The sequence below is a fragment of the Didymella exigua genome (genome assembly GCF_010094145.1).
Source record: "Didymella exigua CBS 183.55 unplaced genomic scaffold M421scaffold_29, whole genome shotgun sequence".
Taxonomy (NCBI): Eukaryota; Fungi; Ascomycota; class Dothideomycetes; order Pleosporales; family Didymellaceae; genus Didymella; species Didymella exigua.
The window spans coordinates 79448-105029 of NW_022984803.1; the positions used below are offsets into that span (position 1 = coordinate 79448).

General features: G+C 57.5%; 8 protein-coding genes across 8 annotated transcripts; 4 read left to right on the forward strand and 4 right to left on the reverse strand.

Moving 5' to 3' along the window:
* Positions 1-843: 843 nt before the first annotated feature.
* M421DRAFT_69962 (fumarate hydratase) lies at positions 844-2638 on the forward strand (the record flags this gene model as incomplete). Its single annotated transcript, XM_033596659.1, has 3 exons — positions 844-1225; positions 1295-2312; positions 2449-2638. 3 exons carry the CDS (start codon positions 844-846, stop codon positions 2636-2638), a joined length of 1590 nt encoding a protein of 529 aa, XP_033445656.1.
* Positions 2639-3098: 460 nt separating this feature from the next.
* M421DRAFT_103135 (GTP-binding protein) lies at positions 3099-5537 on the reverse strand (the record flags this gene model as incomplete). Its single annotated transcript, XM_033586877.1, has 3 exons — positions 3099-4812; positions 4961-5208; positions 5256-5537. 3 exons carry the CDS (start codon positions 5535-5537, stop codon positions 3099-3101), a joined length of 2244 nt encoding a protein of 747 aa, XP_033445657.1.
* Positions 5538-6351: 814 nt separating this feature from the next.
* Positions 6352-6744, reverse strand: M421DRAFT_7886 (uncharacterized protein; the record flags this gene model as incomplete). The annotated part of the gene is made up of 1 exon (XM_033597436.1): positions 6352-6744. The coding sequence occupies one exon, from the start codon at positions 6742-6744 to the stop codon at positions 6352-6354; it is 393 nt and encodes a 130-aa protein (XP_033445658.1).
* Positions 6745-7005: 261 nt separating this feature from the next.
* Positions 7006-9956, forward strand: M421DRAFT_240839 (HbrB-like protein). Its single transcript, XM_033588492.1, has one exon. The coding sequence runs from the start codon at positions 7162-7164 to the stop codon at positions 9727-9729; it is 2568 nt and encodes an 855-aa protein (XP_033445659.1). The 5' UTR covers positions 7006-7161; the 3' UTR covers positions 9730-9956.
* A 227-nt stretch (positions 9957-10183) lies between these two features.
* On the reverse strand, positions 10184-11903 carry M421DRAFT_7888 (uncharacterized protein; the record flags this gene model as incomplete). The annotated part of the gene is made up of 3 exons (XM_033597438.1): positions 10184-10423; positions 10923-11116; positions 11177-11903. The coding sequence occupies 3 exons, from the start codon at positions 11901-11903 to the stop codon at positions 10184-10186; spliced, it is 1161 nt and encodes a 386-aa protein (XP_033445660.1).
* A 4744-nt stretch (positions 11904-16647) lies between these two features.
* On the forward strand, positions 16648-18134 carry M421DRAFT_69794 (uncharacterized protein; the record flags this gene model as incomplete). The annotated part of the gene is made up of 3 exons (XM_033596645.1): positions 16648-16830; positions 16918-17347; positions 17377-18134. 3 exons carry the CDS (start codon positions 16648-16650, stop codon positions 18132-18134), a joined length of 1371 nt encoding a protein of 456 aa, XP_033445661.1.
* A 1319-nt stretch (positions 18135-19453) lies between these two features.
* Positions 19454-22503, forward strand: M421DRAFT_423731 (uncharacterized protein). Its single transcript, XM_033593556.1, has one exon. It carries the CDS (start codon positions 19650-19652, stop codon positions 22443-22445), a length of 2796 nt encoding a protein of 931 aa, XP_033445662.1. The 5' UTR covers positions 19454-19649; the 3' UTR covers positions 22446-22503.
* Positions 22504-23291: 788 nt separating this feature from the next.
* M421DRAFT_94695 (MFS general substrate transporter) lies at positions 23292-24928 on the reverse strand (the record flags this gene model as incomplete). The annotated part of the gene is made up of 4 exons (XM_033598227.1): positions 23292-24126; positions 24180-24338; positions 24390-24504; positions 24553-24928. The coding sequence occupies 4 exons, from the start codon at positions 24926-24928 to the stop codon at positions 23292-23294; spliced, it is 1485 nt and encodes a 494-aa protein (XP_033445663.1).
* Between the last annotated feature and the right edge of the window lie 654 nt (positions 24929-25582).

Below are 25582 nucleotides of genomic sequence, written 5' to 3' on the forward strand. Positions count from 1 at the left end.
GAAGCGTGCAGCGCCCCATTCCGCCTGCAGTTTGTCTTTCAGACGCAGCTTGCCTCAAAGTTACTTCTGCGCTGGGAGCGAATGGGAAGTTGGCAGGCTACCGTGACTACGAGCCCACCGTACCAATAGATCAGTGAGGGTTGCCGCAGCCATTATGGCGACCAGCGGCACCATCAACGAGCAGGCACGCCAAGACCAAAGCCAGCAGAGCGGGCACTGGGCAGGTACGAAGTACGAGGGGCAGAGTTTCATTCAGTCCGTGGGCAGCCTGACCCACGGGAGACAACGACCATGCCGCCGAGTATTGATTGAGTGCCTCCTGGACGGGCCCTGGAGTGGTCAAGCTAGAGTGGTGCAACTCAGCGGGCCGATGCATTGCGAATGCAAACGAGCGAGGAAAAGTCAAGAAAAAGGCGAACACGGCGCATGAGGATCAACGCCCGAACCATGGATTGTGCTGCAGTCTATGGCCGCTTGGGAGAGGAGCCGAGGAGGAAGGAAGAATGGGGTCTCGTCTGATTCTGCGTTTCTTATTTGAAGACTGGACTGTTGCGTTTCTGTGGATCGTGCCTCGTTTTTTTGATTTTCTCCCCAGACTTCCTCAACCACTGGTGGGGAAGCTCCATGGCCGGTCACGTGGCGGTGCTCGGCAATGGTGGCCAGCAAAGCTCCGACTTGTTCCGTGCGAAGCTCTGAGCTCTCGAAAGTTTGAGGATATTTTTTCCGTCGTCATCCTTCTAGCAGAGCACAGCAGGCATCGCAGTTCTTCAATCGGCACGTCACACATCGCCAATTGCCCGCCGTCTACCTCGCTTCTCGATCTCCACCACGCGAGTCGCAACCATGTTCAGAAGCGCCCGTACACAGCTCCGGGCTGCCGAGGCCGGCTGCACGCGCTCACTGGCACATGCGAGGACCAACCCCTCCCTGCTCCGCATGGCGCGTCCTCTCTCCACCGTCCCACGCCAGTCCCTCACATACACGCCGTTGACCGCACAGCGCCGCCTGTTCAGCGCAACCTCCACCATGGCGAACACGCGCACCGAGAGCGATGCCTTTGGCGAGCTCCAGGTCGCCAGCGACAAGTACTGGGGAGCCCAGACCGAGCGCTCGCTGGAGAACTTCAAGATCAACCAGCCCCAGGACCGCATGCCTCCTCCCATTGTGCGCGCCTTCGGTATCCTCAAGGGCGCTGCTGCGACGGTCAACATGAAGTTTGGGCTGGGTACGTCCTAGGCTGGCTTCAGCTGCGAGCTGAGGCCGTGGACCTTTCGCATATGCTAACATCTGCCAGACCCTAAGCTTGGGAAGGCCATCCAGCAGGCCGCCGAGGAGGTTGCCAGCCTCAAGCTCGTCGATCACTTCCCCCTCGTCGTCTGGCAGACCGGCTCCGGCACCCAGTCGAACATGAACGCCAACGAGGTCATCTCGAATCGCGCCATTGAGATCCTCGGCGGCACCATGGGCTCCAAGAAGCCCGTCCACCCCAACGACCACGTCAACATGTCCGCCTCTTCGAACGACACCTTCCCCACCGTCATGCACATCGCCGCCGTTCTCGACTTTGAGGAGTCGCTCCTCCCCGCCCTCACCAGCCTGCGCGACGCCCTCAAGAAGAAGAGCGAACAGTGGGAGAAGCTCATCAAGATTGGCCGCACACATTTGCAGGACGCCACGCCTCTGACCCTTGGTCAGGAGTTCTCTGGCTACGTCACACAGCTCGACTACGGCATTGAGCGCGTCAAGTCTGCTCTGCCCCGCCTCAGGATGCTTGCCCAGGGTGGAACCGCTGTTGGAACTGGCATCAACACCTTTAAGGGATTCGCCGAGGACATCGCCGCCGAGGTCTCCAAGATGACCGGCCACGAGTTCATCACCGCTCCCAACAAGTTCGAGGCCCTCGCTGCCCACGACGCCATTGTCGAGGCCCACGGCCAGCTCAACACCCTTGCCGCCTCCCTCTTCAAGATCGCCCAGGACATCCGTTTCCTCGGCTCCGGCCCCCGTTGCGGCCTCGGCGAGCTCAAGCTGCCCGAGAACGAGCCCGGGTCCTCCATCATGCCCGGAAAGGTCAACCCCACACAGTGCGAGTCCCTGACCATGGTCTGCACACAAGTCTTCGGCAACAACGCCGCGACCACATTCGCCGGCTCGCAGGGCAACTTCGAGCTCAACGTTTTCAAGCCAGTCATGATCCGCAATCTGCTCCACAGCTCGCGCCTGTTGGCTGACGGCATGAGGAGCTTCGAGAAGAACCTCGTCGAGGGTCTCGAGGCGGACGAGAAGCGTATAGGTTCCCTCCTTACCGAATCGTAAGTCCCTCCGTGTCTCACACCCTAGTGCATTGGACCCTGATGTCCTGATATCCCGAGCGCTGCCCAACTCCCTCGATCCTCGTTCCCACCCGCTCCTCAAGCACCCTGTCTCGAACACGGCTAACACGCGCAGTCTCATGCTGGTGACCTGCCTCAACCCCGTCATCGGCTACGACGCCGCGTCCAAGACGGCCAAGCACGCGCACAAGAACGGCCTCACGCTGAAGCAGGCCGCCATGGAGCTCAAGGTCATCAGCGAGGAGGACTTTGACAAGCACGTCCGCCCCGAGCTCATGATTGCGCCCAAGGAGGCCAAGCTGTAGATGCGTGAAGACGAGCATGTCGGAATGTGAATGGAAAAGTGACGTGTATATTGATGTAATCTGAGAGCGAATTGAGCGCTACTTTTGTGTTTGCGAAGCAGGAATTACGTGATTGACCTGCATCGGTCTTGTTGGCGTGTGGCCAGGGCAACGAGATCGCTGCGTGCGAAGGGAGAGCGAGACTGCTGCTGGGTTGGTGTGTGCGAGGCATGTCAAGGAGTCAGCACAAGGCCATGGATGTCACAATGGGTCATCTTAGGCTTGTGTGTGATTGATTGTAATATCGTCATCAGACGCTGCTCTGTACAGGTTTAGTACCGTCATCAAGGTCTATCCTGATCTGCCAATGTTCGTCGCAGAGGTGCGCTGAAGGCATGACGTCGCAACGTATCGTCCGCAAAAAGGCCAGAACCCGTCAACAGCACGAATAACCGCCCCGTCCCGCACAGTTCGGCCGCGCTCAGCGCTTCAGCCCGCCCATAGCCTCCCGGAACGTGTCAAGCCCCTTCTCCAGCATCACCCTCCTGCTCTCCAGGTGCGCGCGCTGCTGCGTGATCTCGGGCGGCTCCGCGGCGACGAACTCGACCTCCTGGTCGCTCATCTGCGTGACGGTGACAGGCGAGAGGATCAGATCGGGCAGAGGCTCGACCAGGTGGCGCTCGATGACGGCCTTGGCGACGGCGTTGACAAAGTACTTCAGCTCGTCTTTGTAGTAGGCGCGCTGCGTGTCGAGCGCTTCCTGCGCCGAGAACCGGTCCATGTCCTTCTCAATCGCATTGTTGAGTGCGTCCTGCAGCTTGTCCTTATCCGCGTACGTCTTGTACTCGGCGGCGCCATGACTCCGGACGATCACCTCCGAGGCCTGCTCGGCGTCCTTGTACGCCTTCTGGTGCTTGCGCTGGCGGATCTTCTGGATAGTGTCGGTGAAGTAGTGGTTGTAGGTGCTGGGGTGGCGGGCCTTGTCCCTGAGGATCTTGGCCAGCTCCTTCTTCGCCTTCTTCAGCGTCTTGGCGAGCGCGGCATCGACGTTGACTGCGGCGAGCGCGGCCTGGAACTCGGCGGGCGCAGTGTGCTTGAGCACCTCGAAGACAAACTCCCTGCACGCGCGAGCAACCTTGTTGATGTGCTCCGCGGCAATCTCTTGCCATGGCAGCGACTGCTCCCAGAAGAGCTGCGAGATGAGCATGGGCTGGAATGTACCGGGGAGCTCGTAGCCACGGGTTCGCTCCAGCGTCCTCTGGACCCAGAGTACGGCCTCGTTGCGACTGAGCTTCTTGGGCTTGGGCGAAAGCACAACGTCGTCGAGTTCGAGTTTCTCGAGCTCTTTGTACGCCTTGGACTCTTCCTCGGCGTCTCGCTCATTGTCGCCGGGACCCCGGCCGAACGCGTACTTGTGGCCTCTCAGTCGCATGTCCTCGGCAAAGGCGAGGTTCAGGTGCTGGACAACGGCGCGGAAGCGACGGATGTTGTCAGACGAGTCGACGGCAGCCTCCATGTTGACGGGTCCGAAGAAGCCCGACTCATAGTAGCCCTTGGTGGCAGACTTGAGAATGTCGTTGACGCGCATGCTGATCTTCATGAGGACCATCTGCTGCTCCTTGATAGTCTTGCGACTCTCTCCAAGCTTCTCAATGTCGTGGGTTGTAGCATCGAGCTTGCTCGCAATCTCTTCCTTGAGCGATGGGAGTTCCTTGATGAGATGGTTGAGCAGGAGCTTGCTCAGACGCTCGCAGAGGGTGTTGATGCCGACATTGTCGCGGGGCACGTGGACGTAGCGGCCCTTGCTGAAAAAGAGCTTCTCTGCTTCGTTGCGCTGCTCAAAGGTGAAGTCCATCTGGTCGTCGCTCCGGTTCTTCAGCATGTGCCAACCGCGCTCGAGATAGATGTCCTTGTTCTGGGCCAAGTCGATCCAGGACTGCTCGTTATCTGAGCCCTCACGGAGGTAGTCAGGCTTGGTGATGATGCCGAGAGTGCGACGGTTCTGCTGGTCAATCTTCTTGCAGTGCTCCAGAATGACCTGGTTGGCAAAGTCGTTCTTTGCACTGATGACAGCAAGGATGATGGTACGAGGATTCGCCATGTACTCCTTGACGAGATTCAGGATGAGCTCTTTGTCAGCTTCGGTTTGGGACTTGTTCGTAGCGTGAATCAGACCCGGAAGGTCAACTAGAGTACTATGACGGTCAGCACAGTGTCACTGTGCGCGTCTGATGTAGGCGTCACTGTGCACGTCTAATGTAGGCGTCACTGTGCGCGTCTAATGTAGGCGTCACTGTGCGCGTCTAATGTAGGCGTCACTGTGCGCGTCTGGTGTATACTCACAGTTGAGGTCGATCCGGACCAGTAATCTCCACTGACAGGACGTCGCGAGAAAAGGCCTTGGAGCCAATGCCGCCAACGACGCCCAGACCCATCTCCTGTGTCGCTTCATCGATGATTGCAGGCAGCTGGCCAAAGTCATCGATGGACTTGCGAAACTTCTTGAGCGTGTCTTGCTCATCAGAAGGACGAAGCTTGTCTGGTGTGATGGTGATGGAGATGGTTGCTGAAGGTGAGCGTCGGAGAATGATCTGGTGCGGTCAGTCGATGTGTGCTGTGTGTTTGTCAGGTAACGTACCTCGGTTGCGAATCGAGTGCAGAGATTCTCCTTTCGTGGAAAGGGAATCTCGGTAATGGCCTCAAGTACAGAACTCTTGCCCGAGGACTGATCGCCACAGACGACGAGTTGGGGCAGCTCTACAATGCCGCTGAGACCGGTGCGACGAAGCTTGTCCACAATGTCCATAACCTTGCGCTGGTCTGCGGACTGAAGGGCCTTTAGAGAGCTCGTCGTGATGGCATTCGGGTCGACTGGCGTCGCTGCCCGGGAGGCCTCGCCGTCAGTGCTGCTGCTCGCCATGGTTGCTGTAGGCTTCAATGCGAATGCCGACTGCTTCTTCCTTGCCGTGCACGATTACAGAGAGTGCAACGAGGAAAAGTGGAGAGTGCAACGAGGAAAGTGGTGAGAGCAACGAGGAAAGTGGTGAGTGCAACGAGAAAAGGTGGTGAGAGCAACGAGGAAAGTGGAGAGTGCAAAGAGGAAAATGTGGAGAGTGCAAAGGGGAAAAAGTGGTGAGAGCAACGAGGAAAGGATGGTGAGAGAAGAGACAGCGTGGTCATGTACCCAGCAGCCGGCGCAGGCAGCCGTGCGGTGAAGGTGAAGATGAGAATGAAGGCGAGCGGCACGGTGGCAAACACGCACGGCTACCAGCACAGCACACCGGTGCCTCTAGAGGGTTCCAACCGGTGCCTCTAGAGGGTTCCAGCCGGAACAGTAGGCTGCCGTCTCACGCGCTGTGCCCGATGAAGCGCGAGTTTTGGCTGGTGCTGGTGCTGCGAGGAGCCTGCGTGCATGGGCGAATCGGTGAAGGGACCATAGTGGGGTGATGTGGAAGTTTGAGAGGTGCAGGCGCTTGGAGAGGTGCGGGGCGCTTTGAGAGGAGCAAGGCGCTTTGAGAGATGCAAGGCGCTTTGAGAGATGCAAGGCGCTTTGAGAGGAGCACGAGACGACACGAATGGCAAGCGGACGAAACTTGAGACCATACGACTGTGAGTTTATGACGTTGCCACGGCTGTGCAGAACCCCGTCAACAGTGATGAGAAACATGATGCGCTGCGTTTGGATTGCGACAGTGGACCAACTTTTTGGGGTCGAGGTTGGTTCCATGTGGTATTCAGTCCTCGTCGACGACTTCCTCGCCGTAGTTATCCTCTTCCCTCGAATCACCAGCGCTGTCGTCGGCCATCTTCTGGGTCAGGAAGGCGTTGATATCGGTCTGCAGGGTCTTGAGGCCGGCTTGCAGGTCGCCGAGATGGGCAACGCGGTCGCCGAGATGGGCAACGCGGTCGCTGGTGGGTGGAGACGACGAGACTGCGGGCAGCTGGGCGGAGAAGACGAGGGTGCCACTGGGCGAGGCGTAGGCTGCGGAGAGGCTCGACATGGCGGCGGCGACGGAGCGGGCTGGTGGATGTGGGACGGGATGGGATGGGATGGGAGACGGCCGTTGTGCTCTGGTGGAGTGGTGGGGTTGTGGGGCTTGGTTGGCGTTCAGCCTCATGCACCTCATGTATGCAGTGATCGACCGCGAGCTAGGGCGACCTCCGACGACACACTCGTAGCATCCACTGCGCCGATCAGAGAGAAGACGCCGCGGCTCAGGGGAAGACGATAGAAAGACGGAAAGACATAAGATAGAAAGACAGAAAGACAAAAGACAAAAGACAAAAGACAAAAGACAAAAGACAAAAGACAAAAGACAAAAGACAAAAGACAAAAGACAAAAAGACAAAAGACAAAAGACAAAAAGACAAAAAGACGGACGACTGCATGATAGAGCCAACAGTGGCATGCTGGCCATGACCGCGAAGACGTAAACGACAGCCCTCGCGCAAAAGCCCCCACGCGGACACGCGGACACACCGACAGACGGACACGCGGACACGGCGACAGACGGACAGACGGACACGGCGACAGGCCAGACGCGATGCAGCCGACAACCCCCGCGGCGCCGACGACGGGCCCGCAGCGGCCGTCGTCGGACGAGCACGACTCGGACGGGTCGCAGGCGACGCTGCAGCAGACGACGCCGCAGCAGACGCCGCAGCAGACGCCGCCCGCCCACAACTACTCGCGGCCGGCGATTGTGCACGCCGCGCAGAGCCACACGTCGCTGATGGACCGCGCGCGCCTCGGCCACCGCCCGCGCCAGCGCTCGCAGGGCTGTCTGGAGCCGGGCCTGGCGTCGATGCGCGGCGAGAGCCTGGTGTCGTCGCCGCCGCCGCCGCACCTCTCCGCGAGCCAGATGGCCGCCCAGGCCGCCTACAGCGCGCAGCACATGCGCAAGCGCTCGACGACGGTGCCCGCGCCCGTCGACAGCCACGGCCACGGCCACGGCCACGGCCACCACAATGCGTCCGCGCCCGCGCCCGCGCCCGCGCCCGCGCCCGGCAGCCGCAGCCAGCCCTTGAGCCCGCCGCCCACGCACAGCAGCCCGTCCATGACCTTTCGGACAAACGGCATGACATACCAGCAGACCGCCCCGCCGACGCGCTCGGCCGCGGCGACGGCGGCCAACGCCGCGTTCCCCGCGAGCCCGCTGGCCTCGCCGGGCCTCGCGGAGGCCGGCCAGGCCTCGCCCCGGCTGCCCGCGGCCGCGGCCGAGCTGGTCCCGCAGAAGGCGCCCAAGGAGAAGAGCAAGACGATGAAGCTCTTCTCGTCCTCCAAGCCAAAGCGCATCGAGCTCGACAAGCCCGCCGACAAGAAGCACCAGGCGCTGCCGTCGCCCGGCAAGATGGGCATCGGCATCCACAGCGCCCACGCCCTCAACCGCGTCATGAACCAGTCGACGACCAGTCTGCTCGACTCGGCGCCCGCCAGCAGCAGCGCGTCGCTGTACGCCTCGGCCGGCGCGTCGCTGTACGCGTCGACCAACGCCTCGACCAACGCCTCGACGTCGACGCTCGTGGCCAAGACCGAGCCCCACGCGCCGGAGCCCAAGGAAAAGCACAAGCACCACTTCCTGTCGCGGACAAAGGCCAAGCTAAAGGACAAGGACGACCACGCGCTGCCGCTGTCGTCGGCAAACAGCACGTCGCGGCCCACCAACCCCAACGCGCCCGAGTCGCTCTACAACTTTGCCCCGTCCTCGCCGCTGCCCGGCAGCTCCTTCCCCAGCTCCGTGACGGGCCTCGATCTCAGACACGGCGGCCGGGGCCTGCGCGAAGCGAAGAAGAACGCCAAAGCCGCGGCCTACCTGGGCGAGGGCCTCGACGCGAGCTTCGTGCCGAGGCCTTCGTTTAGCACGGAGCGCGCAGAATGGCCGTCTCTCGCGGGCAGCCTCAACAGCACCCCGGGCGGCACTGCGCCGGGCGCGTCCATGGCGCACACGGCCGAGATGATGCAGCTGGGAGCGTCTTTTGGCATCACCGGCATGTCGCCCGACGACGCGTGGCCGCTGCTGAAAGCGCGCGTGCTGTCGATATTCGAGGGCGAGGACCCGCGGCCGCCGGTCCAGGACTTCAACGCGCTCGTCACGGTGCACATTAAACGCTGCATCCACAAGCGCTCGCCCATTCTGCTCATCGAAGACCTCAACGAGCTCCTGTACACGGGGTTTGGCTCGCTGGACCAGACCCTCCGCCACATACCCGACGAGCGCCTCATCCCGCACCTTGTCGAGATGTGGCTAGTCGTCTTCACCACCATCCTGCCCTTCCTGCAGGCCGTCTTCCTGCCCCTCGATCTCGAGTTCAGAGGCGTGGGCATCATGTCCAGCATCCAGGCCAGCGAGTTCTGGGGCGTCGTGCTGCCCGACGAGATGAACACAAAGTCGCCCACCCACAAGAACATGCCCATTCTCGGCGAGCTCGACGTGCGCCGCATCACGCTGCTCATGTTCCGCGACATTGTCATCCTCCCGCGCTGCGACAGCCTGATGGCCATCTTCTCGCGCCTGTCGCTCGAGAACCTCAACGCCGGCCTCGAGTCGCCGTCCTTTATCCCCGACGCCCGCCCGGGCACCGCGTCCAGCGCCTCGGACGCCCTCTCCGGCCTCGCCGCCAGCCTGGGCACAAACGCCGCCAGCCTGGGCACAAACGGCGCCAGCCTGGGCACAAACGCCGCGTCCCACTCTTCCGCGGGCTACCTCGAATCCACATCCTCGTCGCTCCCGCCCTCGGGCCGCAGCCGCGCAACGAGCAACACCTCGGCGGGCTCCTTTTCGTCGAACCCGCACTCGCACCCCGCCACGCTGCACCCGCCGCAGTCGCTCCCCCACAGCCTGCGCCTGCAGCCCATGGACTCTGCCAAGGTCACCGAGACGGTCGGCCGCATGCTGCAGTGCGTCTCGGTCCTCGTGAGTCTGCAGAGCGCCGACGAGAGCCAGGACAAGATGGCCCGCATGAGCAAGGAGCTCAAGTACAACTGGCTGGGTCGCGGCCGCACCGGCCGCCAGCGACAGGGCTTTGTTGGGCCCCGCAGAGGCGGCGGCTTGCCGCTGGGCAGTCTGAGCCTGAATCTCAACCTCCCCGAGGAGACGGACGTTGGTGCCTGAGTGGACGTGTGCTTGGCGCTTGGCGTTTGGCGAAAGGGAATATTGGAGAGCCACTTGGTGGAGAGCCACTTGGTGGAGAGCCACTTGGTGTGTATAGCGCGCGGACCCGGCTGATCAATTCAAGTGTTACGAGTCCTGTCTCTCCATCTCCACGTCTACTTCCATCTCCACTCCACCTCTACCTCCACTCCACCTCCACTTCACCTCTACCTCCACTCCACCTCCACTCCACCTCCACTCCACTCCACCTCTACCTCCACTCCACTCCACCTCCACCTCCACCTCCACTCCACTCCACTCCACTCCACTCCACTCCACTCCACTCCACTCTACTGTTTCGCCACGCAAAGCTCGTCAGTCACGCCGTCCACCTCCATCCGCGCAGCAAATCTACTCCACGTCAGCCCCCCGCTCAGCACACCACACCACGCCACGCCCTCGCACTCACCCAACTCTAATCATAGCAATGCGGCACACCCAGCGTCTTATCATCTGCACACGACGCCGTCCCGCACAGCGCCTGCAGCTGCCACCCGCCGCTGCCGCACACCTCGACCCGCCGCCGCGTCGCGTCGCACCGGTACATCTGCGCGCTGCAGAGAGGCGCGGGCGCGGGCGCGGGGACGGCCATGGCGGTGGCCAAGGTGGCTAGGCTGGTGAGGAAGACGAGGGGGAGGATGTTGGTGTACATGGTCTGGGGGTGTGAGCTGGGAATGGGAGTGGAGGGTCGGCGGTGGGGGCTCACTGTTGTGTGTCTGTGTTGGGAATCTAAGAGAGAGGGGGTGTGAGTTGGGAATCTAAGAGAGAGGGGGTGTGAGTTGGGCTTCTGATGCGAGCAGAAGGTGGACTGCCTTTTAAACTGCGCGGATGGCATCTGTGCGTTGCGCCGAACGAATGTGCCATTACAGCCGTATCCTGTGAGCGAAAAACTGACGGCACGACATGGCCAAACGGGCATTGCTGAGCGCGGATTCTGTCTGATTGCGTGGCTTTGGCCTGCGGGCCTGGGTCCCAGACGTAGTCATCGACGCGGTGATGAGTCCCTGCTCGAACCCTCTTACCAAGCCTCACCCTTGTCCCGTGCTTGAGGGTCCAGCGGTGCGTCTGGCTTCCAGGACCGAGACTGTAATCTTGCCACCTCGCATCAGCTTGTCCTCGACTGTGTGCTGGAAGTCCTTGCTGTCCGACTATACCCCGATCGACGAATGCCTGCGTCCGAGATACGGATGACCGATATTGTAGCCGTCCCTGGTATTGTAGCCGTCCCTGGTATTGTAGCCGTCCCTGGTATCGTAGCCGTCCCTGATATCGTAGCCGCCCCTGATATCGTAGCCGCCCCTGATATTGTAGCCGCTCCTGATATCGTAGCCGCCCCCGAGAGAACTGCCTTCCTACCGATCAGTGACACGGTCTCGCATTCCATACCTCGCAGCGCGTTGGTGCTTACCATATCGTTGCTTACCGTGTGGGTGCGACCCAGGCCCTCGTCGCGCGCTCCCCGTGCCTACAATCTGATCTGCGCTAGCGTCGTCATTCCGAACAGCGGAGAAGCTCATGGCCTCGTCATAGTGCGCAGAAGCGCGTGGGACAAAGGACCCTGGCCGATCAAAATACTGCGGCCGGGTCTGCGAGAAGCTATCCGACCTCCTCGAGGAGCTAGCCTGCCTACTGTGCGAGTTCAGATCCCGCCGTATCTGCGCCGAGGGACTCAGCGGGCGCCAGGGAGTCAGCAGGGCAGTTGGGAACGGTGCTGGATACGTGTTGTGGCCGGGATTGGGGATTGGTGGTTCGTGTCTATTGATGTATGCACATACCCGTTCCTCTCCATGGTCGAGTTGGAGTTGGAATGGCTTGTACGCTCGCTCCCTGGCGTGGAGCTGGATCTCGCTCAGGTACACACATTCGTGTTCGCCCACTCGTCCGGCAATGAGGCCTCTGAAGTCGAGATCGACGGCGTTGCAGTAGTACCCGCTCCAACCTCTTGCCATGTACTGCTCGAGCGTGCATCTGAGAATGTCCTGAGCGGAATCCTGTGCGCCACGGAGCGTTGGGAATGCGCCGATACTGGTAATGAGGACATGATCTCGACCGAGATTCTGGTGATGCGACACTTCATACTCTACTTGTGGACTAGGCCCTGGTGGCTCGTACGGAGCCAGGGTTCGCGCCGTCATAGTTGCTGTGATGGAGTGACCGTGATTTCAACAGCTTCTTCTATCTCGGTGTGGGTGGAACTGGGCTTGTTGTGGAGGGCCGTGATGGATCTTTGTACGATGCGTGTTTGTGAGCCCGACGGTTCCGCTCGAGCAAACGGAGAGCGACTGTCTTTCAAGGTCAAAGAAGCGAACAAATGCAGATAGAATTAGTTTGCACATGCTGGATCACCTTTGCTTCGCCGTGGAATGAGCTGTGCTGAATGAACAGCGTCCCAGAGAAACGAGCTCGGTCTTGTAAGAAAAATAAAGAAACTGCGCAAACTTGAACTAGTCGACGATGTAGATGCCGAACTCGATGGTGAGGAGATATGACCTATGCAGAGACTGGCAGACGCAGAGACTGGCAGACGCAGAGACAGACACGCAGAGACAGACACGCAGAGACAGGCAGACGCAGAGACATCCAGGTTCGTAATGGGTTCACCAATCTGATTGCAGATACGAATCTACATTTTCGACCTCATATATTGCCTGAATTTTCGTCTTGCTCATACTTCCCTCGAACAGAAGTATTCGCAACGTCGGTTGGCCCTCAAGACAGCTAGTCATACCTTCACAAGGCAACAGCTGACGTTGCTCCTGGCACGAACCACCTCAATGATCGTCTCAGCATTCGTAATGGCCGCCACACAGGGCCGCTTGTTCCTTGGACGACTGACGTTAAACGTTTGTCTCGCAAAACACGCTCACACAGCTCTCCTTCCGTTCAACGGTTGCCGCGACTTTTCGGGACTCTGGTTGTCATGCCGACAACTCTATGACGAGATAGACCATGGGGGTACAAGACAGTTGGCACGAGCTTTATGCAGACATCGAGATACACTTGGTTGTAGATGAGGACACAGCCACGGAGCTCTCAAGAGTTTGCGTACGAGCACGAGCTGATCTGGAGCTGGAGGCGGCCCGCATGCTTGAGTCGACGGCACTTGGCTAGTTGCTCAACATGTATGTACATGCATGAAATTGGCAGCCGAAGCCACGAGCGCATGACATGATGGCGCCAAGACTGAGCTTTTAATGTCAATGCCATCAGTATGACATGGAATTTTACCTCTCTGGATCATGTCTGGAGCTCGCAAGAACTCGAACCAATTGGAAATCCGAACGAGGTTCAAGGTTCGGTCGTAATTGGAAATGGGACCAGGTATCTTGTTCCGACGATCGCCGAGAAGGGATGGTACGATTGAATTGAATTTCAATGTCATAGAATACTCGCAGAGACAGCTCAAGGGGGCCGAAGAACAATTCGGTAAAACGTCGACGACCAAAGGGAAAAGTGCAGGCGGAGCCAAGTACAACATTGCTTATAACAAAGAGAATCTCCATAGACTTGGGGTCGCTGGCTATGAAGGATTGGGTTCTCAGGAGGAACGTGAAGCAAGGATAGAGAAGCTGAGAAACACGCGCTCTCCACAGACAAGGATACTATCCTTGATCAACAGACAAGGATACTATCTTTGATCGACAGACAAGGATACTATCTTTGATCGACAGTCGAGACATAATCTCCATGTCGGTTTCGTTGTACTCGGCAGTTTGCTTGAAGCCTACATGGACCTTATTCGCAATCAGAGTCTCGATCGAATGTGACGGTTGTTGGAGGGTGGGGCTTCCCATGCAACAACAATCGAAGTAGCATGGGATTTCGGCTCAGAAACCCCAACGGTACGTCAAATCCAGGATCCATGGCACTCTATCAATTGCGTTGGAGTGCGATGCACTCTCACGCTCATGCAGAGTGAACTGCAGATCTGCGAGGGGTATATGTACAAATGAGCTTCGATGTCCAAGAATACCTGCAACTGGAACTCGAGCAAACCAAAGACAGAATCAGCACGATCAGAGCTGTACAGGAACTGACAAGCGACGGGGCTGTGCTTGTAAAGCAGAGGCAAGAAGTCGCTAAAATATAGAGCAACTGCACAGGCTTGAAACAAGTATGTAGAAATCTAAGACTGGAGTTGCGAAGACAGGTGTAGCGACAAAGAAAAGACTTACGAATTATGTTGTGTAGTCATCGAAGTTAATTTTCTCACGCTTCACGCTTCGAGCAGAGCAGTCGTTTTCGTCAGCACCTTCACAAGATCGTCTTACCTGCAGTGCCTACCTTGGACTCCCCATGCACAAGTGATGGTCTCTTACCTACCGTTTACGAAGTAATGAAACGACAGCTCTCTCCAGCATGCGTGCAGCCAGTGGGTGGTGCCAAACTTTGTGGTGGGGCGACGGTCTCCATAGATCTTCCTTTTCCCAACCAGAAGGGCGACCCCAATATCGCACAACCTCTGATCGCCCTTTGCGGCTCAAAGAAGCAACTTCTCGTGCACCACACGGTAGTCGCCAGACCTCCCCGCATCTGTCACGTCGTGATCGACGGTGTCCTGTTTGATCGCCCCGGCCACATGGCAAGCCTCGTATTCTCTACCGACTTTCGTTGCTTTTCTCGCGTCAGCCTCGACTTCTGCAGCGAAACGGAGTTACGCTTGCGCAGTCCCGCAGTCGAGGTCAGCGGAATCCAATGGCCGTGGCCAATCAGCGTCGGTCTGCAGCAGGCAAGATTCGCGTCTAGAGAGAGGGCTCGATCGTAGTGACGCACTGGTCGCTGAAAACCTCCATAGCGGGCTCCGCTATTTAGACTCGAGCTGAACGGGTTTAAGAAAAGTCGCCGATGATGGAAGTGGAGGCAGGCGATGAGGCTACGCGAACGACGACGATGGTTTAGTTGGACGTTTTACGTCTCTTCGACATCTGCAGGTGCATGAATCGCTAATGCCTGTGACTGCGGATCGTTGACTGCTGTCGCAAGCTGGTACAAGACAGTTTTAGTCACGAGGGAGGAAGGGGCAGTTGGTGGTCTGTGAGAGAGAGAGCAGCGATTGTCTGCGTGGTTTGCTGCTCTCCACGGCGTGCACCGGCAAAGCTTGATCGTCTGAGTCGTGCTGAAAGCTTCGAAAGTCGCAGTAGTGCACGTCAATAATCACTTGTCTATAGTCCCAAAACGGACGGCGATTCTACGATTGACTTCCACCATGTCTCCATTCTGTACGAATCGGTGAGGTACTCGTTCTGAACACATGACAAAAGCGCACGAAAACTGGCATCGCGTGTGACTCTCAGGAACCGCAGCTGTCCCGTTCACACGCCGCGGCCCCTGAGCGGGTCTCCCGTGCCCAATTTCTCGATTTCAATTTCTGTTGTCTCGACTGTTGGTGATTTGCAATCGGTTGGGTGACATTCATCAGGTAAAGTGGAGGCGCTGTGGTCCCCAAATGCTGGCGATGAGGGCGTGGTCAAGTCTAAGCGAGATAATAAGCATGAAGGCGTCAGCGGCACAGTTACTTCTTCCCGTGCAGCAGCCGTCCGTCGAGTCTCTGCAGGCGCCCGGATCTTACCAGCAGATCGTCATCGGCCTTTCCCTTCATGTACAGCATCAGTTGCGACTCATGGACACCCGAAACTCACGCAATTCATAACGTGGTCGAGCGCCAGATGTTTTCTGAAGCTCACTGTGGACGTACCTAGTGCTCGCGCCCAATTGACGGCTAGAAAAGTAAAAGTTTGGTAGCTTTCATGTGTAATCTCAAGCACCGTCTTGTGTCCGCCAGTACTAGCTCCAATCGTGGGTGAGCCACTCCGCATCCATGTCCGGCGGCATGGATGCGCATCCTGTCCGTCTGCGGTGACATCTGCCAGGACATAGTCCGAAAAGTGGCTGTCTGAAAGAGCGTCATTCTCCTGCTGTCAGCCGTCGATTGCAGCAACAATGCAAGTAGCCTGCAGTTTCGTGTCGTCGCTCGCCATGTCGCGGCCGAATTTCATCTTCACGCGCTTGCGCACTTGTGAATGTTGCGCCCGAGATACAACGGTTCGTGTCGAGTCTTTAATTTGGTTTGTTTCCGACTGAGGTTGACGGTCAGTCCGGCCAGCGCCACGGTTCTTCGAGGACCCATGCACCAGGCTATGCTTGCAAGAGGAAAGAGATTTGCATTTTCCGCCGACACCTGTCTCGATTGAGGAGTAGCCGAGTGATCGACACGGCCCATGCTCAGGCTGCCGAATCTTATGCATACAGTGCGCGACGGGGATTGGACTTCAGCTCCCTCCACAAGCTGCACACTCTGACAGGAACCGAAGTTGGCGTGCGGGTTGAGCTGGCCAGTGTCGCTAGGAATGGCTGCGGGGGCGCGCCTGCTGATCGGCGACCTCGAGGATCCCATGTGCAACCACGGGCGTTGAGCTGCCACGCATCGTAGCCGAGTTGGGGAACCGCCGCCTGTGGAGGCAAGTGCAGCTTGCTCTGCGCTTGCAAGAGCGCAGTCGGGGCCTCTGTCTAGGCAAGGTGCTTGCTCTTTTTCTTACTCGTATCTACTTATATGTGGCTCGAGCCACGCTTTGCTTTCCGCCGTGTGTGCCCAGTCCTCTCCCAGCAGAAGAACGCCGACGCCTTTCTTACCACTCTCAGCGGAGTCCCGTCCGTATCGATCTAGAGTCTGATCCGATCCTCCCGCCCCTCGCGTGGCTTGCTGTCAGCTCGCTATCGAAGTCACCGTTCGCCCGGTCTACTGGAATTGCATACATCACTTCTCATCACGGGTCTCATCGTGCTTGTTTAACAGGAGTCGTTCCTGCCTCACCTCACGCCCCCACGCGAGCAGCCGTGACGAAACTGAACATCAGCCCACAGCACACCAGCTTCCACGCCATGGTCTACAACCTCACCTACCGTCGCCCTCAGAGGCATTCCGAGTCATCCAGCGAGTCAGTCAGTGGCGAACACAAGCAGCTGTCTATTCACGAGTCTGTCCGCTCCGGCAGCAGTGGCATGTCCCATGGCATTCCTGAGGCATTGTCGTTCGACCGCATCATTGCCGGTGGTGTCTGTCCTGTAAGTTTGCAAGCCTCGCATTGTGCCTCACCCGCACCCAACCTGAACTGCTTGGATTGATTGTCGTGCAATGCTAACCACATGCAGCCCTGCACAGTCCGTGACTTCATGAACTTTTTGAAGTACATCGAGCTGTCAGCTGAGAATCTGCAATTCTTCCTCTGGTATCGCGACTACAGCAAGCGCTTCCACGAGCTGCCTGAGAGCGAGAAGCTCCTGTCGCCTGAGTGGGCCGGCAGCCAGACTAATGTCGAGGCGCCCAAGCTCACCAGAAAGAACCCAGATGTGGCCGCTATTCTGGAGGGCACCGATTTTGCCAGCGAGAAGACTGGCAAGCGCAGCGACAAGAGCAACGCTAATAACCCATTCTTCACACCACCGCACACGCCAACAAGTGATTCGCACCGCCGGGATGAGTCGCTCGATTCGTATGATGAGAGCATGACTACCGGCAAAGTGAACCACTCTGAACGTGCTGCAGGTGCGTTTGAAAATGCGGGGCTGAAGTGGAAGCCACGTGAGTTTTACTAATTTTTCTTTTGTTAGGACCAAAATGCTCATACACAACAGTCACCGTCCAGCCCTATCGCGAGGAGGTTAACCGTATCATCTCGATCTACATCGCTGACGGCGGCTCCCGCCAGCTCAACCTTTCTTCGAAGGAGCGCACCGCTTTACTGCACGCTCTGCAGAACACTACTCACCCATCTGCGTTCAAGGAAGTGATCACCACAGTGGAATGGTCGCTCCGCTGCCAGGCTCACCCCAACTTCATTCGCTGGACAATTTGCAACGGCAACCGCCCTCGTGTCATCTTTGCGCGCGGACTGGGTATTGGCGGCATTGTCGCTGGTCTTCTCACGTGTATCATCCTCACTCTAAGCAGCGCAGGTCGTGCTTGGAGGGTCATGGGTCTCTTCGGATTCATCATCGGCATATCCACCCTTATCGCTGCCTGGAAGGGTATGTGTGTCGTCCTTCACGGCATGCACCACCGCCACTTGCGACCATGGGAGCTGTTCAGCTCAGATGACGAGCCACAAGGTTACGACGCTAAGATCGACTCCAATGACACACTCGGCTCGCACGCATCCAGTAACTCGTGGGAGGACGAGCCGTGGATCGCCAAGTACGAGAGGCGCAATGTTGTGCGCAAGATCTTCGACCGCGAGGTCTGGATCCAGGAGCCTGCACTTCGCCAGATCCAAGACACCATCTTCATCCAGGCGATCCTCGGTTCGCTCATCATTGGCGGTGTCGCAGTCGGCATTTTCTGCGCCATCCCTGCTGGCAACTACTTCTAAGCGCCATGGGTGTCTCAAAGCCACCTATCTTCTCAATGCGATTTTACTGTCCTTGGGACGCAGCGCCATACCGGCCGTTTCTTACCATGTTTAGTGCGATATACCCTGGTCCTTATCACGACGTGTTCAACGTGAAGGAAATAATATTAAAAGGATCGCGGATTGTTATGTGTGGGCGTATGGAGGCTGATGTGCAGATGGTGTGGCTGGAGCGGTATCTACTGTGTACATTTTCGTTCCGGTTTTAACAGTCGTGGAAAGCATTCTGTTTTGATGTGCGCCGAAATGTATTGATGAGCAACTCGATCGGTGTCCCTTGTTGATACAGCGTGACTGCGGCTCAGCGCTCGTGGTACCCAGCAGCGCTAGTGGGGAGAACTTGGTGTGACACGAGCGTGACAAGCAAGCGTGGGCTGTACACGCACTGTGACATTTTACCAAAGCCCCACGGGATACGCCTGGCTACGCCGGCAATCGTGCAGGACCTTGAGTACGTGTCTTGCAGCATTCCTACGGACGTTCGGCGGTCAACAAGGTGCGAAGCTGCAGCGCAGCCGTGCAATCCGCCTTGTCTCCTCAGCTGGAAGGTGACTACGAGGGAATAAGCAATCAAGGACATGCCAAAGTGGATTGACCGGCAATGCGGCTCTGCGTAGGACTTGAGTTGGTTCGCGTGACGGGTGATGTGGTGGCTGTGCTGTGCACTTGCAGCGTTCTCCAGGCTTGGGTGTGGGGGAGGAATGGGGCGCGGACAGGGTCGTTGACCGCTGCGCGGAAGTGGCCGCTGTCGTACCAAACACTGGACGTGAACTGCTACGACTATGGATGAGACTCTGAATGAGGTGTTCTGAGACCGAACGGACTGTGGTGCACTGTCTTTAAGCTTAACGCTGGTGTAATGGGCGTGTGAGTCTGTGGCTGGGCGTCCCGGTAGCGAAGGTTTCACCAAGAGCGATCAGCGCAACCATGGTGATGCAGGGACGCTGAGATGGATGACAGGATCATGCAGAGCTGTCAAGAGGGCTCACAGAAGGTACATGGTGGTTGTGGCTTCCTTTGTGAAGCCCACCACGCATTGAAGCGGGCAAAGGGCGCAAACAATGCTCAAGAGCCTCACATTGCCCTGCTGTTGACTGCCTCCAAGCCGTCGAACTGGCGGTGGGAGCATGCCTCTAGCTCGTGTTCCTGGCCGCTTAACTCGGGTAGCAAAGACGCGTTACCAGATTGCGGCCAGCGCGTGCGCGGAAGATGGAAGGAAGGCGGGACCCGCCTTGCGCTGACGGATGCGTCACTGAGCAGAAGGGCATTCAACAGAGAACAATTGCCCCCGCTATGTAATCCTGCGCGTCCTGCGTCTCCTAGAAGGTTCTCTACAAGATAGACCCTCATACCTATCTGGTCTTACCCATCTGGTGGTTGTCTGCACTCACTGAAGTCCTGAGACAACTATACTGCGCTCGCCAACGCCCGCATGCACACGCGAGACACCATCGTCTGACCTAGTAACCCTCTTACATGTCTTACACCGACCACAACCGCTACTACCGCCCACGTCATGAAACGTATTCTTCATACCCGCGCGACACAGACCCTTACTCCTCCCGCTATGCACAACCGCCTGCCCCGCGCGAGAAGCCAGCTATGCGGGGCAACATGAACGACTACTCTCCCTCGTCCCACCGCGACTCCTACTATGGCTCCTACTACGACTCCTACGACCCGCAGCGGTCCGCTGTACCTCCTCGAGAGCGCCCACGCACCCGCAGACCTTCATGGCCGCCGTCGCCCGCTGTTGAGGATGAGAGCGTTGCTGTGAAGAAAGAGGCGTCTTCGGTGGTGGGGTCGGCCGAGGGCGAGCCGCCGACCAACACGCGGGGCACTGTCGATCAGGAGTATCTGCTGGACGAGATCGAGCAACCCAGACAGCCTGACCACGACGACCGATGCTTTGCCCATGTGCCTGGGTCCGGCGACAATGGCCTCAGTGCGACACATACTGCGGACGGAAGGCGGAGGAAGAGCTTCGCTGGGCGCGGGAACATGCCGCGTCTGAGGACGGATGTCGAGAGTGATCCAATACTGTTCACCAAGAGGCTGTCGACCCCGTACTCGTACACGCCGCAAAAGGAGTCGGCTGCACCCGCTTCGGCTGCCTTTATGCTCTCGCCCGAGCCTATCACGCCGGCCAATACAAGCAAGCCTAGGACGACTGCCAGCAGTGAGAAAGACCAAAACGCCAGGCCATCGCAGTCGATACCTGTCCGCACACGGCGCGACTCCTTCACTCGATCAGCTCCTCAGTTGGCCAGGAACGATGTCTTCGATGACTCGACTTCAGAAGCAGAGGACACGGCACATCTACGGATCAACGAACGCAAGCCTGCACGGTACAGCTTCGTGAAGAGCGAGGCCCAGAAAGAGGATCTTAGAACGAACCTGCGCGAGAGCCAGTCGAGACCTGAGCTGGTAAGACAGGACTCCACTCAGCGACCGCCGACTGCACGCACAGGCTACGAAAACTCATACTACCACTCCCCTCGCTCTTCGTCGTCCTCGGTCAATAGCGAGAAGAGGTGGTCGAGGCCTGCGCCAGTAGACACCGGATATGTCAATAGTCCTCGTCCGTCGAGTCGACCAAGTTCGCCGATGTACCGTGCGCCATCGCCAAGGCTTCCTCCACGACTGCGCGAGTCGCCGCCTGGATCTCGGCCTTCATCGCGGGGCAATGCAACTCGGCCAGCTTCCCCATTAGCATGGTCGACTACAGTTCGTCCCCCCTCTCCTCGTCAGGCTCATCAGGTCCCCATCACCGAGGCCGACTGGCACTCGACGTACCCACCGGTCAATGCGAATGACCGTTCAAGACCGCCTTCGCGCTTCGGTAGGCATGAGACGATACAAATCCCTCTTGCTCCACGAGTAGACATCCAAAGCCCATCACCAGTCAGGCCCAACAACCCTCTACCTTATCCGGTGGAGGATCACCATGCAGATGTCTGGATGCCAGGAGAGGAGCATTTCCAGTTCAACTACTCAACGGTCTCGTCCCCACGAGAAGTCTTCAGAGATGCTCCGCGAGTTGCATCGCCCTCGATCGCGAATTCACCTCGTCAAGGTGACGGCTTCCGAGAGCGCGCTCCGAGACCCAGGACGCCACGCCCGGAGGAAGCTCCGCGCAAGAGACGGAGCAGATCAAATAGTGTTGACTCGAAGCGCAGCAGTGACGGCCGCACGAAGTCAAGCAGGGCCGTAGCGCTCATCGACAGACCTCTACCGAACTGCTCCAGGCCGACCGCGACCGACAGGTACGATGACTGGTATAGTCTCTCCGACTACCGCAACTTCGACGTCTGTCCTTCGTGCTACGACGGAGCCTTCGCAGGTACATTGTTCGCCCGTGAGTTTTCGCAAACTCGCAAGTATGAGCGCCCTACCGAACGTTTCTGCGACTTCAACAGCGCCTGGATGCGTCTCGCATGGCTCTTGACTATTAAGCAACGCCGCCAATCCATCGACCTCATCTACGCGCTCGCCGACATTGCTGACTCAGAACGCCTCTGTCCCGGCGACCGCGAAGTCAGCACAGAACGCATGACCTGGTACGGCATCGCCGACCAGCGCGACGGTCTCCACGTCGCCAACTTCGCCGTCTGCTCCGCCGACGTGAAGAACCTCGAAGCCCTCTTTCCCGGCACCCGTGGCTACTTCACCCGCCTCCCCTCCTCCTCAGCCTACGGTCTCGAGAAACACACCTGCTCCCTCCGCACGACGTCTCACCGCTTTCCCAAGTACCTCGACCTCCTCGTCGCCCTTGACGCGGAATCGCAGTCTACAGGTCAACGCCTGAACATCTCCAAATTCATCAAGCTCGCGCGCGAAAACGCGTTCAAAGGTGAGTGTGCAAGGAGCAAAGCATTTGTACGGAAAGCGTGGCATTTCATCCCGCAGCTCCCGGAATTCACCGTGTGTGAAGAGTGCTATGATGAGTGCGTTTGGCTCAAGTCCGGTGCTCTGCCGCGACTCGTGAACAAGAGCATTCAGCTCGTACCGAATGAAGATCTGGAGCTGGGAACTAGCTGTGCGCTGTACAGCGGCAGGATGAGGAGGGTGTGGGATGTTGCTGTCAAGGAGGACGATTTCAAGTACCTCGAGAGAAAGGTGCTCGAGAGGAGGCGTAAGGAGGTGCTGTTGGCCAAGGAGAGGAGGGACATACTGCAGTGGCTTGCAGGGCAGGAGAAGGGGTGCAGGGGTTATGAACGTGCCAAGGATGAGTTGAAGGATCTGGAGAGGGAGTGGAAGGACTGGGAGTAGCAAGTCGAAAGTACGGTAGATGATGAAATTGACATGATCTCTCTAGTTACGAATGTGTGTCTTCCCCATCCCATCAATACCAATCATCTATCTTAGCTCCGCGCACCACCCATCAACTCTTCACCCAGAGGGAGCCCCGTCCCGCGCTGCACTCAACTCCTCGATCTTGTCCGCCCACGCTTCGGCGTCTGTCTCCAGCTGCGCGATCCTTGCGGCTTGCGACTGAATGATACGGTTTGCTTGGCGATCGACGATCGTTGTGCATCTGTGTGATCGACGAGATGTGAAACTTGGCACCCAAAACTCTCAAAGATGTTCCTCTGCTGTCAAATCGAGAACGGTGGCGAATTCAGACACAAGGCAGTGTTGACAGGACCGTCAGGCTCATATCTCCTCCACTTATTTTGTGCGTGCCCTGATCATATCTTGTCATCTCTCTGAATCTACCATCTTGAACTTGCGCGTCATGTGAATGACAGTTCGGCAGAAGTGGCCTGGCTGTTGATTAGTCTTGCTCAAGCAATCTGCAGACATTCGATACTGACTTTCCTATTTCTCAGCCATGGTACTAGGCTTGTGGCTGATGTTTTTATAGGTCATGGCGTAGATGGTGGACTTCGGTACGAGTGAGGTGCTTGTGAAGAAGAAACACTTTCAAATACAGGTACAAAGGGTAGCATAGTGCATCTGATGTGACCAGACCCCATAGCAAATAGCTTGCGGCAAGTGGAGGTGCAGGTGCCTGAGTTAATTGTATAAAAGATTTACTACAGTGACGGATAGTCAGACCAGTTTCCGGCTCCAATAAATAATCTCTTGCGCCGATTGTGAGAAGCTGTTCGCCGCTCAGATGGTGAACCTGAAGGTTGGATCGTCGTTGATCACCCTCTCACCCCTATCCGCCTGCGCATTACACCTTCTAAAGTAAAAAGTCAAGATTCCCGTCGTTAGAATAACCAGTATGTTGCAAACCATGCACGCCACGAAGCCCGGCACGTAGGAAGGGGCGTCCTCGGTGCGGAAAATGAGCGCACCCGCAACACCTCCAATACCACCCAGTCCAGTCAAAGTAGCTGAGCAGAAAGCCCTGCGCCACTGTCCACGAATATTGTTCGCCTGGTATGCCATGATGGCGGGAATAGCGCTGTTTGTTCCGCTGACTGTGATAAACACGCCGACGTACTGTCCCCATGGGTTCTCAACAAAGCCCATAATAGGCAGACCAATCAACGAGATGAGACAGAGAAAGCACACTACGGGACCGCGGGTCTTGTACTTGTCACTGAACCATGCAGCACCGTACATCATAATACCGCTTGCAGCATATGGTGGGGCTCCCATGCACTGCGCCATGGCGACGCTGAACTCTAGCTTCGTGCTTAGGATGATCGGCAGGAAGAATGCGAAGCCATAGGCGATCGTCGTGACGCAGAAGAAGATGAAGGCGAAACCGTAGATGTACCACTGTGTTGCGGGTGCGAGAAACTTCTTCCAGGAGAATGGCTCGGGTGCGACGTCGCCGCGGTCCGCGTTGAGTTTGTCAATGACGAGGTCGATGTCACCGGGTGTCTTCAAGAAGCCCCACGATGGCTTGATCTTCTCCTGATCGGGGAATTTGACGATGAAGGAGAACGCAAAAAGAGCAACACCACAGGTGATGACACCTTCCATAATGAAGATCCTAAGAAGGGTTACTGTTGTGCTGTGAGAGGGTAGCGCAGAAGCGACACGTACCAGCGCCAGCCGCGAATGCCATTTACGCCTTCCATTTGTTGCAGGCCATACGCCAGGATACCGGAGAGTGCGGATGCGACGCTGCCAATGAAGTAGAAGACACTGTAGCGTTTCGCGACTTCGAATTTGGTGTACCAACAACTCAGCAAGTACAGGCAACTAAGGAGGCTGTCAGTGCCATCTAACGCAGGACTAATTTGCCGTGCTTACCCAGGAAAGTAGCCACTCTCGAGAAGGCCCAAAACAAGTCGCAAAGGGATCAAGCTAGGCCAGGTTTTGGTAAAACCGAAGCCAACGATGACAGCGCCCCAAGCCAAACAAATTCCTATGCAACATTAGTGTTCGGCTATGGGATACGGATCACAACACATACCAGGGAGGAAGTATCTTGGACCCACTTTCCTGCAAAGAATAACCATAAAGGGCTGGCAGAGCACGTATGTGATAAAAAAGCACAAATTAACAAGATTGTATCCCATCCCCCTGCCCATCTTTAGATCTACCAGCATGCCGGCGATTGCAGCATTCGAGACGTTCTTGCGGTCCATGAGCGAGATGCCGTACATGGCGCCTAGGGCAGGGATGAGCCTCCAGTCAATTGCATGACGAAGTCGTGCCGAGACTGTGGGGTCGATTGTGAAGGGCGCATCGTTTTGGGATGACGATGAGGGCGTCGTGAACCCTTTCTCGTTGTCGACATTCTCGAGACGTTTCGCCTCGTGGTCTTTGAAGGTGATGTTTTTTGCCATGACGGTAAATGATCCTAGAGGCAGAATCGTACAGGAAGTAAAAGTTAATTGAGATAAACGAAGAGGAAAAGGGCGATATGTCGGAACCTGGGAGCAATCAGATACACATGCATCACACCTCCTCAACTCTGGAAAATGAGATCCTGCACCCTGCGCCTTCCTGTCCGCTCATTTACCGATATCTGCCATCAACGCAGGCGCAACATGCAACGTTACAATCCCATCAGCTTGGCTCACATCGTCAAGCGAAGGAGGCGAGGCATTAGTGGCAGTTCATGTGGGCTTTGAACTGCATGAGAGCGCCACAAAATCATGTTTCCGCCAAAGAAGACTGCCAAAGCCGGCGCTGATCCTTCTTGATGTACGTGGAGCGCGTAGCAGACCCACAGTCTTGAATAATGGAAGTGAGACGTCTGGGAAAGTTTGCGGGGAAGAGGTCTTGGAGTCTTGGACGTGGTCTTGGGTCGCGGCAATTGCAGGCGAGCTGTCGTTGTTTGAAATGGATAAGGAAGGTGCGGACTTTCAATGGCGGTAGTTGGAGCCCCAAGGTCGTTAGTCCAGCTTGGCCATTGTTCTTTATTGATAGATTTAAATCACCTATAATTGACGAGAGAGGTGTTTTGCGTTGGAGGCTATGAACGAGTGCCGTAATGT

What these genes read in the sequence shown, in the direction of transcription:
- M421DRAFT_240839 (XM_033588492.1), top strand. Translation starts at nt 7,162, where the DNA reads ATGCAGCCGACAACCCCCGCGGCGCCGACGACGGGCCCGCAGCGGCCG.
- M421DRAFT_423731 (XM_033593556.1), top strand. Translation starts at nt 19,650, where the DNA reads ATGTCTTACACCGACCACAACCGCTACTACCGCCCACGTCATGAAACG.